Source organism: Psittacula echo, assembly GCF_963264785.1.
Source record: "Psittacula echo genome assembly, chromosome: 5".
Taxonomy (NCBI): Eukaryota; Metazoa; Chordata; class Aves; order Psittaciformes; family Psittacidae; genus Psittacula; species Psittacula echo.
The window spans coordinates 40,927,268-40,943,267 of record NC_137739.1 but is presented as its reverse complement, the minus strand read 5'-3'; the positions used below and the strand labels follow the sequence as shown (position 1 = coordinate 40,943,267).

The 16,000-nt window shown below is 42.1% G+C and overlaps 1 protein-coding gene across 1 annotated transcript in view; it reads left to right on the top strand.

Moving 5' to 3' along the window:
* RAD51B (RAD51 paralog B) overlaps nt 1–16,000 on the top strand; it is a gene marked incomplete at both ends in the record, with an annotated part of 422,640 nt that overhangs the window by 231,822 nt on the left and 174,818 nt on the right. The window contains 1 exon segment of the mRNA XM_080618204.1: nt 7,275–7,393. Coding sequence (XP_080474330.1) covers nt 7,275–7,393 — 119 coding nt within the window.

Below are 16,000 nucleotides of genomic sequence, written 5' to 3'. Positions count from 1 at the left end.
TGTCCTAAATAATGAAAGACTTTATGAAGGCAATACTGTCCTCTAGGAAGTAAGTTTTGTTCTTTTCTCCTAAGATGAACCAGACTCTGCTGTTTATATGCCTGTGTAGCCCATTCACTGATCTGTGTAGGGGGAACAGGGAGCAACATTTGCTTTAGTGTCTGTTTGTACAAATCAGTAATTTGTGTTTGGTAATTACCTACATGTAGGTATATACGCGCTTTGGTCTGCGCTTTGTCTCAAGCAGGCGGTATCAAATGGTGGTCTAAGTAGCTATCTGCTGCTAGGCCCATAGCTTTAATGTAAAGGACCTATTTTTTTCATCCTCACTTGTTTTTTGTTAGTTTTGTGAAGATAGAGTATATAACAGGAAGAGTTTGGGAAGTATCTTGACTGACCAGTGCAAAGACAGAGACAGACACCACTGTTGGACAAGAGAATCAGAATCATCTTTTGCCTAGAGAATAAGCTGCAGAGAAGGGCTGAAAATTGTAGAAGTCAATGCGGGGGAGTTTGAAAGGCACTGTAGTTAGTTCCTTCACAGATGAGTTTGTCCTGTGGGTTGTTTTTTACTGTGCGATGGGTTTTTCCACCATTGGATATTTTTATACTTGTACTTTCTGAGTAGGTGAAGTGGAAAAATAGATTGAGGGTTGAGGTTTCTTTTCTTTTTCCTCTCCTCACCTCTCCTCTCTGGTGTCATTGTTAGAGACCTGCACCAAAAATATAACCTAAATGCAATGCAGGTGAAAAGCGGTGAACTTTATGAGCTCTGCCAGTGAACCAGAAAGCTGCATGGCCTGAGCAAGAGGGAAAGTACTTTCATTCTTATTGCATGGTGAGCTCAGTAGTTTAGTTCTAGATAAATATTTTTTCTATACTTTTGGAGCATTTTTTTTTCATCCTTTTTGATAAATCAGAGGTTGATCAAGATGGTTTGATATTAAGATTTGAAAGATTTGGGGACTGGTAGCTTCTCTATTTTGTTATTTCACTGTCATATTGTGCATCAATAGGTTTTTTGCATTTGATAAGAAAAGATTTTTGAATTACCAAATCGAGGTAGATTGCAAAGGGGCCCAGTGGTGGGGATGAATCTGCCAGGCAACAACTCTTTCACCTGGCAAGACAAAAATCTGTAGGAGAAAGTGGAGAGGATGGAAAGGAGCAGGTTATATTTTTAATCAAGAGTACAATCACATTCTGCCTGCAAGAACTCCTTGCATTTAAAATGTTGTTTTAAGAAGCCTGTTTCATTTGATTCAAGACATTGGTCTAGTTCTCCTGATTTTAATAAGACCCTATGAAAGAGAGAGGATTTTCCCCATCCTGTTTTCATCCCCTTCAACAATATATGCAACAACTGGGACTTGGTTATATGAGGATTTAGTCTTTAAAACAGTATCTCCTTATATGTAGAGGATGAGAAGGTGTTTGAGACCATGTCTGTGCTTGTAATTCTCTGGTTGGACAGAACAGAATAATCCCAGAATCAGTATTAGAATCATAGAATAGTTATGATTGGAAAAGAGCTTAGGATCATCTAGTTCCAACCCCCCTGCCATGGGCAGGGACACCTCACACTAAATTCAGCTATTGAGCTGAATAATTTCAATCCTACTGTTACCACCAGTGAAAAATTGAAGGTGGAGAAAACCCACCTTCCTCAGTCCTGCCTATATGTGGCATTCATCTTAGTGATACAGAAGGTACTTACTGAAGGTTTGTTTCTGTTGCATTGATGGAGGAAACAAACAAAATTAATCTGGCCCTTGTGTATAAAATGGGCCAAGTGTTGTTGCTCAGTTCTACTGACAGCTCTTCGCAGGGCAGTGGAGACCAGAGTGAGGCTCTTCTGCTTGGAAGCAGCACTGCAGGCCTCAGCTGGAGAATCACCCTTTCTTCTTTGGTTTGTTTTTTCCCCATGTTGTGGAGAGGCATTTACACTGCATTTGACTCAGACCACAAGCAGCTTTATTTTCACTTGTGACAGCTGTTCAGTGAGAGTGAAGCAGCCAGTTCCTCCTTTTTGCTTGTGATCCAGAACAGATACGGTCTCTGCTGGTATCTCTGCTGGTGACCAAAAGAGCTCAATTTCACAGGAGACAGTAGAATAGGAACCTCATGCAGTCCTTGGCCTGTCTGCTAGTGCCCTTTGAAGAGCAGTTTAATGCTAGTTCTTTTTGTGTGAGGACAGAAAGAATGTGTACAGGAATTGAAATCACAATTTTATTTTACTTGAACTAGATCTGAATATAAAAAGCAGGGGATTATTCAGAGGTCTTCTCCCACCCTTCTAGCATGCACCTTGACTTCCTTATGCTAGGATCCCATCTGTGCTTCTGGACACCCACTCCCTTTCCCACATACTGTATCCATGCACTGAGATCTACCAGCTTTCTCTCATCTGTCAGCCCTGTTTTGTTACTCGCCCTAGTCCCCGTGCTCACTCTATCATCCATGTCCTGAGCAGAAATCATCATGCCAGCAGTGACTGCAGTGAGATCTGTGTTCCAAGAAAGCTGGAGAGACAGGAATTGCTGCCTGTCATCCCCACAGCATGGATAAGTGCCTTCATGTCACATCTGGGAGCTGTTGCTCTATACCACTCTGAAGTGGTTCAGGTTGGACAGTTTGGGGATCCCTGAGCAGAGACCAAAGTCACTTATGAGCCTGGTTTTTTTCTTGGGCTAAGGTTGGTCTGATGTTCCTATCCCTAAGTTTGAAAATGTCAGAATTTGGAAGAACAACGCAGTGTGTGCTGTAAAAGATCACTCTCTCTTTGTCCAGTACTTAAGTGACTAAGTAGTAGTTGAAATAACTGGAAAGATAAGTCCAAGGGTTTTTTAAGGACATGTTTGAGTATAAATCTGTTTTCTTAACATATCGTCTTTCCTTCCTCTGAGACATTTACTATCTTTTTTTATTTAGAGCAAGGAGAAGGAATAAAGCATGTGCTGTCACTGCCCTTGAACTTCTTTGCAATGTTGGCACTTCATCCCCCTTGTTTCACTTCACTTCTTGTTGATTTGCCTTTCTGTCTGCCTAATGCATCAGCTTGCAGGAAGATACCTTATAAAATGGAAACCTTTCCTGTGAGGCATTCCTTTCTACCCTGTAAAAAGTCTTTGCTGTAAATTTGCTCCAATCTTACTAACCACTTTGCACCAGAGTCATAAATTTGAATAACTTCACAGAGGAGGATTTGCCTGAAAGTGGGTCACACAAACAGCCCTCTTCAGACAGGGGCTGACACAGGGTGGTACAGTGGGCTTTCTCCTCTATAGTAAAATAAAATAAATGACAGCAATTAGCTTGTTTGTTCTGCCACAAGCCTTACACTTCTAGCACTTCTGTTCACTTTGGGACAGGTTTTAGGCCTAGAAGGAATGCAGAATTAGGAATTGCTATGAAGCCATATCTCCGTAATATCAGCAACTTCAGACATTTAACTGCTTAAATGCCTGGCTCAGGGTTGCAACAGCAAGATGTTACTCCTGTTAGGTAATAGCAGAGACATATAATTTGAGGGAATTTTGGATGTGAATTTTGTGGCTCTTTTATGCCAACGTATGTCTGGGCTTCCTGTCTGTAGTTAGAGTCCCCTGAGGAGTGGCAGGTGAATTGCTTCTCAGTGGTGTGGAGCAGTGGCTTCCAGCTGCATACAGGGGTGCAATTACACCAGCTGTGGGGGAAGCACCTCCACACCTACCAGAAATCACGCTTAGCTGCCTCGCTTGACTTTTGTGATTCCTACCCATTTCTAGCAGATGGGAAAAAGGGCAATGTTGACTACAGGAGGAACTTGCAGCTTATTCCATGTGACAAAGAGAGGACTGCAAAACTTTAAAGCTGCTTCACTGTCTTTAATTTTCCTTTAGCCTGTTTGTACAGTATGTGTACTTTCATGGTGTTAGCACAAAACCAAAAGTTTTTAAAACTTAAATGCAATCAACTTGGTTTAAGTCATTTAAGAGAATGAAATTCAGACCTGCCAGCAACCTGCTTTAACTCTTGAACCTGCTCTCTCCTCCAGCTGGAAAATTAAATCCAAAACATAGACTCATAGAATAGTTAGGGTTGGAAAGGACCTTAAGATCATCTAGTTCCAACACCTCACACTCAACCATGCCACCCAAGGCCTCATCCAACCTGGCCTTGAACACCGCCAAGGATGGAGCATTCACAACCTCCCTGGGCAACCCATTCCAGTGCCTCACCACCCTAACAGTAAAGAACTTCTTCCTTATATCCGATCTAAACTTCCCCTGTTTAAGTCTGAACCTGTTACCCCTTGTCCTATCACTACAGTCCCTAGTGAAGAGTGCCTCTCCAGCATCCTTATAGGCCCCCTTCAGCCTTCTCTTCTCCAGGCTGAACAGCCCCAACTTTCTCAGCCTGTCTTTATACGGGAGGTGCTCCAGTCCCCTGATCATCCTTGTGGCCCTCCTCTGGATTTGCTCCAACAGTTCCATGTCCTTTTTATGTTGAGGACACCAGAAATGCACACAATACTCCAAGTGAGGTCTCACGAGAGCGGAGTAGAGGGGCAGGATCACCTCCTTCAACCTGCTGGTCATGTTCCTTTTGATGCAGCCCAGGATACGGTTGGCTTTCTGGGCTGTGAGTGCACACTGAAGCCGGCTCATGTTCCGTTTCTCACCGACCAACACCCCCAAGTCCTTCTCTGCAGGGCTGCTCTGAATCTCTTGTCTGCCCGACCTGTAGCCGTGCCTGGGATTGCTCCGACCCGGGTGTAGGACCTTGCACTTGACATGGTTAAACTTCATAAGGTTGTCATCAGCCCACCTCTCAAGCATGTCGAGGTCCCTCTGGATGGCATTGCTTCCCTTCAGTGTATCAACCGAACCACACAGCTTGGTGTCATTGGCAAACTTGCTGAGGGCGCACTCAATCCCACTGTCCGTGTCACCGACAAAGATGTTGAACAAGACCGGTCCCAACACCGATCCCTGAGGGACACCACTTGTTACCGGTCTCCAGCCGGACATCGAGCCATTGACCACAACTCTTTGTGTGCAGCCATGCAGCCAGTTCTTTATCCACTGAGTGGTCCACCCATCAAATTGATGTCTCTCCAATTTAGAGACAAGAATGTTCTGTGGGACAGTGTTGAACGCTTTGCACAAGTCCAGGTAGATGACATCAACTGCTCTACCCCTGTCCATCAGTTCCGTAGCCCCATCATAGAAGGCCACCAAATTGGTCAGGCAGGATTTCCTCTTAGTGAAGCCACGCTGGCTGTCACCAAGCACCTTGTTGTGCACAGCTACAGGTTGGGCAGAGAAGAGATTCAGAGCAGCCCTGCGGAGAAGGACTTGGGGGTGTTGGTCGGTGAGAAACGGAACATGAGCCGGCTTCAGTGTGCACTCACAGCCCAGAAAGCCAACCGTATCCTGGGCTGCATCAAAAGGAACGTGACCAGCAGGTTGAAGGAGGTGATCCTGCCCCTCTACTCCGCTCTCGTGAGACCTCACTTGGAGTATTGTGTGCATTTCTGGTGTCCTCAACATAAAAAGGACATGGAACTGTTGGAGCAAATCCAGAGGAGGGCCACAAGGATGATCAGGGACTGGAGTGCCTCCCATATGAAGATAGGCTGAGAAAGTTGGGACTGTTCAGCCTGGAGAAGAGAAGGCTGTGTGGAGACCTCATAGCAGCCTTCTAGTATCTGAAGGGGGCCTATAAGGATGCTGGGGATGGACTCTTCATTAGGGACTGTAGTGACAGGACAAGGGGTAACGGGTTCAGACTTAAACAGGGGAAGTTTAGATCGGATATAAGGAAGAAGTTCTTTACTGTTAGGGTGGTGAGGCACTGGAATGGGTTGCCCAGGGAAGTTGTGAATGCTCCATCCTTGGCGGTGTTCAAGGCCAGGTTGGATGAGGCCTTGGGTGGCATGGTTGAGTGTGAGGTGTTGGAACTAGATGATCTTAAGGTCCTTTCCAACCCTAACTATTCTATGATTCTGTTCTATGTTTCTAAATGTAAAAGCAATGAAGAGTTTTAAATCTGAATCTTTCAGAAGTTTCACTGGACCATGAGATGACTTTGTCATCTCACTACAGTATTGCTTCCAAAACCCAGTACTTATAATTTATGTTTCAACATTAACTGTTGCATTACTGATGATTTTGACAGAAACATAATTCTGCTCTGAAGTTTGCATTGCAGAGTAAGTGTTTGGGCTAAGTTTAGTTGAGAAGGATTTCATGACTGTCCTGGGGAAGCAATTTCATTTGTTGCCTGATAGATGACAGGAAGTTCCCTGGCATTAACTTTCTGTCAGTTGTAGCTTTTTAAAAGTATGAACTGTCTGCTTCAAACGGTTTAATTTTCAACTTGCACATGATCATTTATACCCACATAACTACTGGTATTTTATTTCTGCATTTCTTTGTTTTGTCTGAAGTGTCATTTGAGGTACAAACAAGCCACCCCTCTATCGGTTCATCTTACACAGAACTTGAGGGGCAAAGATGAAGGTCTCAGGCACCTAGCTGCCTGCATATATGTGTGTGTGTGTATATATGAGTCTCTGGTTTTAATAAGAGAAAGCTCAGGTGCAATAGCAGTTCAGCAAGCTGGGTCATGTGCCATTATTGGAAACACTTCTGTATGTTGTCATTGCTGATTGCACCAAAGTGCATTTTCCTTCAGGGTTATATAAAGTTCACATGATTTCAGAGACACCAGAATGGTATTTACAGCTAAGGGGCTTTCTTCTTTGCAAATCTTAGAAAATGTATGGGGTGCCTGTTGGCATTAAGCAGTGTTCAGATTTTTAGGTTGGGGTATTGTGACACCACATTCTGCTCCTTTAGCTCTCTTTTTTGTTATATCAATATACGCTGTCACTCTACTGGCCTGCTTCCCTCTCCTCTGTGCCGCAGAAAGCTGGTTTGCTGTGGATAGACTATCTAAAGAGGAAAAGGCAAGTGTCCTCTATGCATGGTGCACCTCCAAATATTTAGAAAATGCACCAGTCTCACCAAGAAAGTAGGTACTGCTTTGCAGCATATCCTTAATTCTTAGCATTTTGTCTAGGTATCAGAGAGTCAGATGGAGAACTCACATTGCAGTTGTATAAATAAATCGGAAAGATAGGATATTCATGTGATAGTGCCATCTATTAAGTACCAGTTGTAATTACCTAGCTTAAGGAATGATCCAAGATGACCGATTAGAGTTTCCATGCTGAATAATTCTCTGTACCACAGTCCTGATGCCGTTTCTTTCGTATTTGATTCCAGGAGCTTCTGGAAGTGGGAAAAGGGAATCTGGTTGTGTAACAGCAGCCCTTGGCAACACATGGAGTCACAGCGTCAATACCAGGCTCATACTACAATATCATGACTTGCTGACAAGACAGGTGAGAACAAAAAAGAGAGTTTGAATAAAGCTACAACAGCAGCACTCAGTGAGATGGACTAACTGTGTCCTTCAGCCTCTGTGATTATGCCACATTGTTGAGAACCTGGTGCTCTACAGCCAATTGCTTATTTGGTGTGGGGGCTAGTCAGTGTCATTTGTTTTTCAGGGATGGCAAATCCTCCAGTGCCTTCCTGTGTTAGAATGGTCTTATCTTAGTCACAGGACCTAGTGTTGGCCTTGTGGCACAGGCATACAAGCTCCTTGAACCTTTAGTGCATTTCATGTTGTGGAAATGAAGGGTGATCCTTAAAGTAATTCCTGCACAGGGGTTTTGGGGCAGGAGTAGGAGGCTAGTGCTTTCATTGCCATGATTTTTTTGCTGTCATCCTTTCCACTCTTTGTGCCAAACTTCAGCTGTGACTGTTAGGACAGGGAGCACTGTCTTCTGCAGCTACTGCTTGCAAGTTAAACTTGCTGCCTGCCCCAGCAAGCATAACTTTGAGCAGTAAGTGTGGTACCGATTTTCCAGAAGTATGCCTGCAAAAAGAAAAGCACTTACCCTTTTCATTAAGAGACTTCATTGTTTTGAGTGAAATGGAGTAGCATTTTAGACTGCAATCTTCACCTCTTGATTTAAAAAAAACCTGTGAAAAACTAGGAAGCAAGGCATTGGGGGGTTGATTGGTGGAATTACTTTTTTCTGTTTTTAAAAACACTATAAGCCATGATTTCATCTCTCCCTTGGGATATCTGTGGTTATAATCTCTTTTGGCTTTGTCTATTCTGTTTTTGCATTGATGTAACTCTTTCCAAAGGCTGTGACCCTCAGTCTTAATGTTACTGATTTTCTGCCTGTTGAAGTAGAGACTTGTCAGAAAAATTTCTCCATGAGATTTGTGCCATCTTTCACCTGTAGCATTACTGCCCACATACGTTCAAATTAGTGCTTCTGGTTTTACTGTCACAACACGAGGTTTCCCACTCAACCTGTTAGAGAGTAGTGTAGGGTGACTTCTCAGTGACTTCTTCTCAGTGAGGGTGACAGAACATTGGAACAGGCTGCCCAGGGGGGTTGTGGAGTCTCCTTCTCTGGAGACATTCAAAACCCGCCTGGACACATTCCTATGTAACCTTATCTAGGTGTTCCTGCTCTGGCAGGGGGATTGGACTAGATGATCTTTTGAGGTCCCTTCCAATCTCTAACATACTGTGATACTGTGATACTTTTAGGTTTCAGTCTTTAGAGCCTGAGAGCTCTAAAGATTGAGGAGCCTGAGGGGAGTAAGCCATCCCATTTCATTCTGCTCATTAGAAGTAAAACTATAATCATGGCACTTCTGTTCCTGCAGGTAGGCACTGTGAAGCAGTGGTAGTCCCCTGGACTCTGGTAGCAGGCTAAGTGTGTCAAATGCAGACAGAAAAGTCATCTTCTGAACTCTCTTATAAAGACTGTGCACAGTTGTATCAAAACTGCTGCTGCTCTTGTAAGTTCTCTGTGTTCTAGTCTGTAATGAGTTCTCTTTTTCTACATGTGTGTGCAAAATACAAAGCTGTTCACAAATTTCCTGGATCATTTTGGAGTATGTGAGAAGTGGAGCTGGCAAAGGGAAAAGGGCAGAAACTGGGCTCTGTGCTAATTCATGATGCTTAAAGTCAGCTAAAAAGGATTAAGAACATTCCTCTGGTGATGGAAAGATGGAGCAGTTTTCCTAAAGAACATTAGATGTAGTTTTCCTGATTTTGTTTGAGAATGGATCACAAGTGTATGAAATGTTGTTTTCAGTCTTTTAAAATTCCATTATAAAAGATATACTTTGGTCTCCTCAAAAAAACACTCAGAGTTTTACTCTGTTCCTAACTGGATTTATCAGGTGCACCACCTTGCTTGCATGTGAAGCTAAAGGCTCATTCTGTTTTAGTTAAGCAAAAGAACAGAATGTACAGTGAGGAAAAACAACCCCAAAGTAAACATTAATACGTATTATTAAAAGCAAAGTAATTTGAAACAGAAGTGTGATATAAATAGTGATATGTCTGTGAAGCCCATGAATGAAATGGGATTTATCCATGGTGTCCTGTAAATATTTTCCTGTTGCTGATAGCTGTGTCCTCTTTTTTTTAGATAAATTCTCTTTTCTTAGAACTGTAGAAATCTGTCAGCTAGACATGCAGTTTCCAGTTAAAGGAAGGCATCTAGAATTGCAGTACCTGTAGCAGCACTGTATTGATCAAATTACTGTAGTTTTACACACATAAATTCTTTTATAATTGCTTTATAGCCACTTTCAGAAATGAATTTTGAATAAAGGTACCTCAGTTCTTGAGATGCCATTTCAGTCATCGTAAGGTGGTTCTGCCAGTAGGTATTGGATATCAGTGCTTTGAAACTCAGCACTTTTTAAGGAAGCTTAACTTGGAGGTTCAAAACTTCTCAAGTCAGTAGTCACTTCTACAAATTCTCATATTACTGTATTAAAAAAAAAAAAAAAAAAGAAGCCTGTGATTATCTGTGTAGTCTTGGGTTTAAAGTGAAATTCTGCCCTAGGATATTACTGAAAGCACACAGTTGTTCTAGAGATTTGGGTGAAAAATAGTGCAAAACCAGGTTTTCCCTGCCTTTCATGATTTGTAACCCTGCAGAATCAATATAGTGTAAGGAATAACCTGTGTTTTGTTCCGACTGACACAGTGGACACAATTTTTTCTTTCAAAAGCCAAAATTCATTCTTTCTTCGGTGACTTGACCTCCTGAAGATGTTCTTCTTGGCTCTGCTTTCTCTCCGTCTTTCCCTGGAGGTGCTAGGGCAGTGGTGACAGTCTGAGCAATCCTCTCCTACATCTAACTTCTGTGGTAGTAAAACCAGTGTGCTAATCCTCGTTGGGAAATCCTACCCATTGAAAGTACCTCTTTTGATGCATGGGGCCACAAGGCCCAAGGGTGGTATTCTTCAAAACATGAAGTGATAATGTAATTGTTAAGGAGGATTCAACAAAGCAGTTTTCCAGAACTATAGTATTTTCTGGACAGAAGAGGCCACTGGGCTACTAATGTTCTTAGTCATGAAGGTTTTCCTTTCTGGGAAAGCTTGGGGGTGTAGTCCCTGTTCCTGAAACTCTGGGGAATGCCGGGCTGCAGGTGGCAGAACGAGTATGCAATAAATCTAGGGAAAGTAAGCATAGAATTCCTACACCGGATTTTTTTTTTTTTTTTTTTTTAATATATTAAGTAAAAGATCCCTTTATTTTGTTTGTCCAGCAGACATTTTTTCAGCCAGCTATCCCTTTTTCCACTCCACCCTCCGTATGTCTGGTGAACATTAATAAGACAGCAGCCAATTCAGCAAAGTAATGGTATTTCTGGGACATCCTGCCTGCTTTAAAATCAGTTAGGTTTCCTTTATTGCTTGGATGGGAACAGGTTTCTGAACAAACACATGAACTTTCCTCTTTTTGCCCACTTCTAGAAGCCAGTGTTCTGGTCTTTGTTTCCTCCAGGACAGAAGCAATGCAACTAGGGGAGGGCAGAAGGAGGTTTACAGTCTGCAGTTAAATTCATTATGCCATCAAACCCCGGAAGTATGGACAACAGTAGGAGTCTTTTAACTACTGAGATGAGACTGAGCTGCACATGTTCCACAGTGGCATAAAAGGTTGGGAGAACATGGGAAAATTTAATTGTTTTGCATAAGTGGGTTTATGAAGGGAGTTTATTATTATCTTTATGGATACTGATACTTTGTTGTCCCTAAGCACTCTTACGAGCAGTTGACCATAACATTTGTTTTCCTGAAAACTGTACATAAACATGCAGACTCTTTGAGTCTGGGCTAAAACCAATGGGGCTGCACTAAAACATTAGAAACTGTCAGTCTCTTCAGTTACACTTATGTGTATAATTATCCTTCTTTCCTGAGCTGGAGTCAGCAGGCTCCAAGGTTACTGTGTTCATGTGTGCTCAGCTGTCTTTGGGGAACAGGATGGTAGGGTTTAATACATTGACATGCTATATTTAATGTTTTCTTCTTCTCTGTTAGAGACAGTGTGCTGGATTAGGTAAGACACTGGCCAGATCTGGTATGGCAACTTCTATGGGCCTGGTTTATTTGATAGTTTTCATGGGATTTGTGAGAATCATAGTATTGTGTTAATGTCTGTAATGTGTTTTGAAATTCTCAGATGGAAAGTGCACATAGATTTGTTATTTTATATATTTTATATATATATTTATATAATTTTTTTTATTTGGCCTTATTTTATAACAAATCAGTGTTTTCCTATGGTATTTTCAAGAAAGAGCATTTAGAATCATAGAATAATTTAGTTTGGAAAAGACCTTTAAAATCATCGAGTCCAACCATTTACTGAGCACTGCCAAGCCCACCACTAAACTATGTCCCTAAGCACCACATCTACATGTCTTTTAAATACCTCCAGGGATGGTGACTCAACCAGTCCCCTGGACAGCGTGTTCCAATGCTTGGCAATACTTTAAATGAAGAAATCTTTCCTTAAATCCAGTCTAAACCTCCTCTGGTGCAACTTGAGGTTGTTTCCTCTTGTCCTATCAGTTGTTACTTGGCAAGAGACCAACACCCACCTCGCTCAATCTTCATTTCAGGTAGCTGTAGAGAATGATAAGGTCTCCTCTGAGCCTCCTTTTCTCCAGGCTAAACAACCCCAGTTCCCTCACCCATTCCTCATAAGACTTGGGCTCTAGACCCTTCACCAGTTTCAATTCCCTTCTCTGGACCTGCTCCAGCACCTCAATGTCTTTTTTGTAGTAAGGGACCCAGAACTGAAAACAGTGTTCAAGGTGTGGCCTCACCAGTGCTGAGTACAGGGGGATGACCACTGCCCTGGTCCTGCTGGCTACACTATATCTGATACAGGCCAGGAGGCAGTTGGCCTTCTTATCTGCCTGAGCACAAGCTGGCTTATGTTTGGCCAAGTCCCTTTCCATCGAGCATATTTCCAGTCACTCTTTCCCAAACCCATAGCTTTTCATGGAGTTGTTGTGACCCAAGTGCAGGACCTGGCACTTCGCCTTGTTGAACATCATAGCATTGGTAACAGCCCATTGATGCAGCCTGTCCAGATCCCTCTGCAGAGCCTTCTTAACCTCCAGCAGATCAACACTCCCACCCAACTTGGTGTCATCTGCAAACTTACTGAGGGTGCACTTGATCCCCTCATCCAGACCATTGATAAGGAAGTTAAACAGAACTGACCCTAGTACTGAGCCCTGGGGAACACCACTTGTGACTGACCACCAATTCCATTCCCACTATTCTTTGGGCCCAGACATCCAGCCAGTTTTTTACCTAGTGAAGAGTATGCTTATCTAAGCCGTGAGCAGTGAGTTTCTCCAGGAGAATGCTGTGTCAGAGGCTTTAGTGAAGTCCAGGTAAACAAAATCCACAGCCTTGTCCTCACACACTAAGCAGGTCACCTTGTCACAGAAGAAGATCAGGTCAGCCAAACAGGACCTGCCTTTCATAAATCTATGCTGACTGTCCCTGATCACCTGGTTGTCCTGTATGTGCTGTGTGATGGCACTCAAGATGGCACTCTACTCCATAACCTTCCCTGGTACTGAGGTCAGACTGACAGGCCTATAGTTCCCTGGTTTCTGCTTCTGGCCCTTCCTATAGACAGGCATCACATTTCCTAACCTCCAGACCACTGGGACCTCCATGGTTAGCCAGGACTGCTGAAATAGGAATAAAATACAAACAGCATAGATGTGTTTTCTTCTATTAGTTTTGTAGCAGTTATAGCTACCTACTAAAGGATGGAAAGTGGCTTGGTGAGCACTTCTGCCAGCACCCTGAGTACCCTTGGGTAGATCCCACCCAGCCCCACAGGCTGGTGTGTAAGTGGTGTTAACAAATTGCTAACCATTTCCCTTTGGATTATGGCAGCTTCTCTCAGCTCCCCATCCCTGTTTCTCAGCTCAGGGGGCTGGATACCAGAGAAGAATTGGTCTTATTATTGAAATATGGGCTGAAGCTTTCAAGCTGTACCAGGTGTGCTGCTGTGCAGCAGTTTTCCTACTTCAGGTAAAATGTTTCAAATGCATAAGTATATGTTGACTTATTCTTAAAAAACAAAAATAAACAAAAACCCTTCTCTCATTCAGATTACGGCCAGACATGACTTTTGTACTCTCCTTGGTTACAGACCAGCTGTTTTGTCTTGCTCTGCTTACTATCATATGAATAAGCCCTGAATAAGCATTCCAAAATTGCAATGGTGAAGTAACCATGGTAGTTGCTGGCGAGGAGAAAGGCTGGGAGAGAGCCAAGGGGAATGGGGGTGAAGTTTGACATTTATGTGACCTGCTAAGGCCAACTGCCATGATTCTTTACCTTAAATTTGTTGTATTTTTAGTGAAGCAGTTCTTTGAAATTGTACAGATGTTTGGCTGTAACTCTACCAGTCATTATGAAAATATATTGAAAATAGAAAAAATGTAACTTGTTGCAGTTGTGATGGTTTCAGAGCATAAGTGAGACCAGATTTATCTCTCCCTGTAAAACACTGAAAGTAGTTATTATGTGGACTTTCTGGCTGTTGGATAGCTGGCCCATTTTAAAGATAACATGAGGTAAGGTTTTCATCTATAGAAAAGGGAAGCAGATAAATTACAGTAAATAAAACAATTTCAAACAACACATGTAGGCTGTGGAGAAGAGACAGACACCAAGTACTACTATCTGGGGTTAACACTTTCTAAATTTTGCCTTAATAATCTGAAGGATAGCAAGTACAGTAATGTAGTTTGGAAATGGCATCCAACTTTTTTGTGTCAAAAAGGAAAGGAGATTGTAGCCTCATACTTACTATAAAGGGTTCTAATTCCTTTGGTGAAATGATATTTGCTGGGGACAAAGAAGCAATGAAATGTAATCAGACAGAACACATTAGGGGTTGGACTAGATGATCTGTAAAGGTGCCTTCCAACCAAACTATTCTATGATTCTGCATACTGAAATCTCTCTGAGATGAGAAGAAGGTCTGATAGAAATAAAATGCAAACAGCATAGATGTGTTTTCTTCTATTAGCTTTGTAGCAGCTATAGCTACCTACTAAAGCAAATAGAGAAGAAGAAAATGCAGTGGAGAGAAAAAAAAAAGATATTTTAATAGAGTTAAATATCATTTTGGAGTTAGATGGGGAAGACAGAGATGGCCGCTAGCATTGAGAAATGCAGACAGAAAGTTTTTTAACTACTTCAGTGAGAGCAGAGGAGAAGGTAGTTCAGTCTTTGACACCGTGAGCCAAGAAAGAGCCCATAGAGATCTGGGCAATGAAATCAGTGTTTGGTCAGAGGTGACTAGAGATGTGTGAAGGTTGCCCATTGTTATGTATGAGGCAAGAAGTATTGTCTTCTACTGATCTAGAAGCTGGGGATACTCAAAAAAGAAGTCCCAGTACCCTAAAGAAGTAAGATGAAAGCTCTGTCTGTGAGTTTTTAGTGAAAGTATTAAGACAAGTGAAGTGCCATTCAGCAGCTGTGAGCCATGTTGGGAAAACCTGTCTGTATGCACTACATGAATCGTGTGCATTGTACGGTCATGCAGATCATTTACACAGTACCATACTTTTTTTTTCCAAGTGTTTAGACATGAGAAAATCTGCAGATGGCTGTGGATAATGAGGTCCAGTAAGCAGTGATGGAAAAGGGATGTGGCTATTGGGTTGGTTTAAAATAGAAGTGGTGTAAAGTGTGTTCTAAGCCATCCTATTATATAACGTGATAAATATCATATGGAAAATCAGCACTGTGAAAACATGAAAAGAGATTTTAATTTTTTTATTTAAGGTAAGCATGCAGGTTTGGAGTCATGCCAGAGAAAGGAAATTTTGCAGGAAAATAGGAATTTTTTTAAGGTGAGATTAGTTTTTTATGGTTCTCCATTACGGAGTATGCTGCTTTCGAAGAAATAGCTGTGGAAAGACTGCAGGAGCACATATTTGAATTCTGCCAGTCCTTCCATTTAAATACATGGGGTTTTCCTAGGATATACAGTTTACTTCAGAGACTTCTGCCTCACCACTGCTATTGTTTGGATATTTTGAATTGAAACACAATCAAAGGTTGCTATGGCTTCAAATTTCCGTGCATGTGTACAAGCTCCATCCTTTAAAATACATAAATGAGAAACTTAAGGGTTTTTTCTGATTGAACAGATTCTAGACTAGACTGATAGCTCTTATGACAGAAATCTGTTGCTTATCCATAGATCATATCCAAGTGTAAGCAATATGAACTCGAGTTGCATGTGAACAGGATGAAACTGGACACAATGCACAACTGCAGAATAAACAGATGATTATTGACACAATATGATACTGACTCAATCCAGCAGAAGTGCCAAATGAAAGGGTGCCATAAAAATAGAGAAGGTTCACTAGGTCACCTGCTTTCTGGCTTGTGTGTTTGTTCATGTCTCTGTTTGCAGTAAGCTTCCTTCTTAATAAACTTATGGGGGCGGTCACACAACATAAACATCACTATAGCCCTGTCTACATTAAATAGGACTGGATTTATGTCCCTCTTCTCTTAACAGGACACTTTTATATAAAGAAAAATATTTCCAT